We start from the raw sequence: 5,289 nt of genomic DNA, 5'->3' as shown, positions 1-5,289 counted from the left end.
TTGAGGGAGATTTTCTTAACGTCTTGAATGAGTTTTCCTCCAGTGGTGCGGTGAGTAGAGGTTGCGCTTCTTCGTTTATCGCGCTCATCCCCAAAGTTAGGGATCCAACGGACCTTAACGAATTTCGCCCTATCAGCTTGGTCGGTGCAATTAACAAAGTTATTTCGAAGGTTCTGGCTAACCGGTTGAAGAAGGTCATAGGGTCTGTCATCTCGGAGAATCAATCGGCTTTCATCAAAGGGAAGTGCATTTTAGACGGCCCTCTTATTATTAGCGAAGCTGCAAATTGGTTGAAGAAGAAGAAAAGGAAGGCGTTTCTTTTTAAGTTGGATTTTGAGAAAGCTTACGATAACGTGAACTGGGGCTTCGTGGATTCGGTTATGTCTCAAATGGGCTTTCCTCGGTTATGGCGTAAATGGGTTTTTGGGATTCTGTCTTCTGCTAGAGCGGCGGTGCTTGTGAATGGATCCCCGACTTTCGATTTTCAATGCCAAAAGGGCATGCGGCAAGGAGACCCCTTATCCCCCTTTCTTTTTCTTTTGGTTATGGAGGCCCTTTCGGCTTGCTTCTCTAAGGCTGGTGAGCTTGGTTTGGTTAAAGGGGTCCGTCTTCCGAATAGTGGTCCGGTTTTATCTCACCTTCTTTTCGCTGACGATGCCCTTGTCATCGGGGAGTGGTCTAAGGATAACATTTTCAACGTGGTTAGGATCCTCCGTTGCTTCCGAATCTGCTCGGGGCTTCACATTAATTTGGATAAGTCTAGCATCTTCGGAATAGGGATTCCTGACTCGGACCTGTACTCCATGGCATCGGAAATTGGTTGTAAAGCTGATCAGTTTCCTCTCAAATACCTCGGGTTGCCGGTGGGTGCTAATATGAACCGAATTTCGAATTGGAGACCGGTGATAGGTATGTTTGAATCCAGGTTGGCTCTTTGGAAAGCTTCGGTATTATCGATCGGGGGAAGAGTCACTCTCATTAAATCAGTTTTACAAAGCCTTCCAATATATTTTTTCTCTCTGTTTAAGGTGCCTGCTGGGGTTATTAGTCAACTTGAAGCCATTATGAGGAAGTTTCTGTGGGGCGGATCAGGTGAGGGTAGGAAGTTGAGCTGGGTGTCTTGGGATTGTGTGACATCCCCCATCAGCTCGGGAGGTCTTGGTATTCGGAAGCTTGGTCAAGTTAACAAAGCCCTTCTCTCCAAATGGGCTTGGAGGTTCAAAACAGATAGATGTTCCCTATGGGCTAAAGTCATATCTGCCATCCATATGCACAGTAGATCATGGGATTTTCTTCCCTTTAGCTCTTCTCTAGGCGGGATTTGGGGCTGCATTGTTAAAACGGTGGAAAGGCCCTTTTTGGGATCTGACCGTATTCGGCACTTCGTCAAAGGGGAGGTGGGAGATGGTCGAATGGTGGCATTTTGGTTAGATCCGTGGTTGTGTAAGGATCCATTGAGATATTGTTTCCCGAATCTTTTCGGCCTGGAGTTAGATAAGAGGTGTTGTGTTCGGGATAGGATTGTTAGTCCCTTCTCTAATCCCTCGGCTAATTGGAGGTGGAAAAGAGCCCCCGATGAGAACGTCGAACTAGCCGAGTGGGCTGCTCTTTGTAGCCTTCTCCGGGACGTTGTTCTTTCTGATCGGTGTGACCGGTGGCGGTGGTTAGCAGGTGACTCGGGTGAGTTCTCGGTTAGCTCTGCATTCAAGTTGTTGAGCTCTAAGGTTGGTGACAACAGCAGCTTCGTTTGGGAATGGTGTAGATGGACTCCTATCAAATGCAATGTATTTGCGTGGAGGGCGGCCCTGGAAAGATTACCGACTAGAGTGGAACTGGTTAAAAGGAATATTCAGGTTGATGATGTTGCGTGTCCGCTGTGCGGCTCAGGGGATGAGACGGCTACCCATCTGTTCACTGCATGTTTCTTTGCCACAGCTGTTTGGGTAAACATTAGTGCGTGGTGCAAAGTTCCGTATCCGGTGGCGTTTTCGTTTAAAGACGTGTTATCTGCTCACCAATATTGTGGTCGGATAGGGAAGTGGAAGCTGGCTTATCAAGGTATTGTGATTATCGCGTGTTGGTTGATTTGGAAAGCTAGGAACGATTTGATTTTTAGTGCTAAATCTCCGAAGCCGGAGGAGGTTTTTTGCTCGATTAAATCTCTAGGGTATCTCTGGTTTAAGAATAGAACTAAATGTATAGATGTCTCGTGGGTAGATTGGTGTAAATTTTTGTAATTGGTTGTGTTGTTGAGGCCGCCCGTTCTTTTTGCCGGGTCGGTCCGTTTTAATGAAGTTTTCCTTTCAAAAAAAAAAATTATGGTCAATGGGAGTCAATGAGTCATTGATGGTCTATTTGGGGTTAAAGTTGGCTGATTGGGGTAACTGAGGGTCAATTAAGGGAATTAATAGTTGACTAGGGTGATCAAAGGTCAATTATGTTTACTAGTTTTGTTCGCGTCGCGCTTTGCGGCAAAATAGAGCAAATGATACTATAAAACAGACGTTATCTGAAAATGTAGCATTTTTGTTTAGAAAACTAAACTGTCAGAATCGATTTAGCTATGTACTTAAATTTTTAGGAAAAAAAAATTTAACCAACATATGTTATTAAAGAAACATCAAATTAATTGATAAAGAAAATATGTTTTGAAAAAAATATTAAAAAAATAAATAAATATGGTTTTAGATAAAAAAAAAGAAAAATAATGTTAAAGCTAAAAGAAAATATAATTACAACTATTATATAACGTGCGTAATTTCATCTCGTACAATGGTACGTTAACCTTCCTCTTACACATATACATACGTATTTATAAATACATATGAATATACATACATATACGCTGCTACACAAACAGGTTTTGTTTAATAGCGATAAAATATTATAACTTAACAATGTATTAAATTGGTGTATTTTTAGGCGAATGATAATCAATGGATCTTGATTAACATATGCACTAGTGACATTTATATTATTTTGAAGTTTTACTAGTTAAATTTAAAAAATGATGGTTAGTAAGCAATACACGTTTATGCATTTCAAATTCTAATCACTACTAATGTTGTAAATTTGGGACTAAAAGGAAATTTAGAAAAAGAAAAAGATGTTTAGTACGAGTTATATAAACAATACAAGTTTATGCATTTGAAATGTTAATCACTACTAATAATAAACTCTTACCAATTTCAGCAATAAGTTTTACAACGGAATTATTTTCTTGAAAATACGTTTTATACATATAAAGTAACTGTAATGAAGTTTCTTACAACCAATTTCATTACAACTGTAATTCACTTTCACATCCAATAGAGCGAGGTCAAGAAAGATAACTGATAAAGGGGTGTTCAAAACCGGATATTCGAAAATTCGGATATTCGTATTTCGGATACCAGATTTCACTATCTGAATCCGTATCCGAAATTTCGGATATCCGGACGGATATCCGAAATTTCGGATACGGATTCGGATAGTGAATCGGATATCCGAAAATCCAACTTTTTATTTAATTATTATTTTTTTCATATTCAGAAACGGATATTTTGGATAGTTTCGGATATCCGAGTATAAGTTTTCGGATATTTTCGGATATTTTTCGAATATTTCGGATATTTTTTGGATATTTTTCGGATATTTTCGGATACTTCGGATATTCGGATATCCGAAAAAAATGAAAATTAAATTTTCGAATATTTCAGATATCCGAAATATCCGAAAATTTTGAAAATCAATATCCGAATCCGAATCCGAAAAATTCAGATATCCGAATTTTTCGGATATTTCGGATTCGGATATCGGATATTTCGGATCGGATTTTCGGATACGGATAGTTTTGAACACCCCCGTGATAACACTAGTCATTCACAGCTGCTGAGTGATCGACCAGCTCCATTTCGCCGCATTTGATTCAAGACAACAACAATGTCAAATCCTTCTACACCAACTCATTTGCCGCCGAAGATGGAGATACGCACGCCTTCGCCGGAGATGGAGATACGCACGCCTTCGCCGGAGATACACACGCCTTCGCCGGAGATAGTCAACCCTTCGCCGCCGGAAACTGTCATACACATTCCCACCGGCACCCAGTCCCCCCGACCCCATCGCTTGGTGAGAGTAATCACTGCCATGCCAACCCGACTAGCCTTCTCAGTGGCCATTGGGCTCGTTGTCTACTTAGCCATCCCGAAACCCACAGAGGTTTCGAAACAAGCATGGCGGCTGTTCGCCATCTTCCTGACCACCGTTGCCGGGCTTATACTCGGGCCTTTACCTGTTGGTGCATGGACGTTCATCTGTTTGATGATCACCGTGATCACCAAAACCCTGACCGTCAAAAACGCTCTTTCAGGGTTTACGAACGACATTGTATGGCTGATCGTTCTCTCCTTCTTCTTCAGCAGAGGGTTCGTGAAAACCGGTTACTTCGTAAAATGGCTTGGCAAAAGCACTTTGGGTTTGGCGTATGGGCTGGCGATCGGAGAAGCTATAATTTCGCTAGCGATGTCAAGTTCCACCGCAAGGGCTGGTGGCATATTTTTGCCCGTTATCAATTCGTTGGCCATCGCCAGTGGGAGTAGTCCTCATGACGGTTCTGCTCGTAAACTTGGCGCATATTTAATTCAGTCTCAATTACAGGTGCGTGGTATATTTCAGTTTGAATTTAATAATATAAGAATTATTAAATCACCAAGAGACTGCCCAATCTATTGTTGGAATTAATCTTGACTTTAGTTTAGTTTTCTACGAACCACACAGTTCCGGTCTCTTACAGGTGTGTGGTTTATTTCGGGTCGAATATGGGTCAAGTCGGTTACAAATATGAAACTAGATACGGGTCAGCAGAAGTCTTGATACTAGGCACATGTTTTTAGTGTTTTAGAACGTGTGTTTGTTTGGTCGTTGTTTAAGTCCGGGTTTTTCTATTAGGGGTAGATTAGTAGGATGTTAGTTGTTTACTTTTAAAGGGCCTAATGTGGTGAATAAAATAACAGACCTTAAAAGCATTAAAATATCTTCATTGTTCATGAGTTTGAAGTAGGCTTGTTAATGGATGGATATGAATCGGATCATGATCTGATCCATTAATGATCCAACTTAAATGGATAATGATCCGATCCATGATCCAACATAATGGATCGTGATCCGATCCATATCCAAATAATTTTAAATGGATGGATCACTATCCAGATCGATCCATATAAAAAAATATAATAAGAAACTTCTATAAATAAAAAAATCACAAAAATCAAAAAATTGTAAAAATTAAAAAAAAAATCAAAAAAGTTC

At 40.5% G+C, this 5,289-nt stretch overlaps 1 protein-coding gene across 1 annotated transcript; it reads left to right on the top strand.

Moving 5' to 3' along the window:
- Positions 1–3,921: 3,921 nt before the first annotated feature.
- On the top strand, positions 3,922–4,854 carry LOC110913255 (dicarboxylate transporter 2.1, chloroplastic). The gene is made up of 2 exons (XM_022158101.1): positions 3,922–4,638; positions 4,759–4,854. Exons 1-2 carry the CDS (start codon positions 3,922–3,924, stop codon positions 4,852–4,854), a joined length of 813 nt encoding a protein of 270 aa, XP_022013793.1.
- Positions 4,855–5,289: the final 435 nt, after the last annotated feature.

Source organism: Helianthus annuus, chromosome 15 (assembly GCF_002127325.2).
Source record: "Helianthus annuus cultivar XRQ/B chromosome 15, HanXRQr2.0-SUNRISE, whole genome shotgun sequence".
NCBI lineage: Eukaryota > Viridiplantae > Streptophyta > Magnoliopsida > Asterales > Asteraceae > Helianthus > Helianthus annuus.
Note: the sequence above shows the minus strand (reverse complement) of the source record. Positions and strands in the feature narration are given on the sequence as shown.

Bases quoted from the DNA above. Each gene is read 5' to 3' on its own strand.
- LOC110913255 (XM_022158101.1), top strand. From the start codon at position 3,922: ATGTCAAATCCTTCTACACCAACTCATTTGCCGCCGAAGATGGAGATA. The intron at 4,639-4,758 runs GTGCGTGGTATA...CGAACCACACAG, and splicing joins TAATTCAGTCTCAATTACAG to TTCCGGTCTCTTACAGGTGT.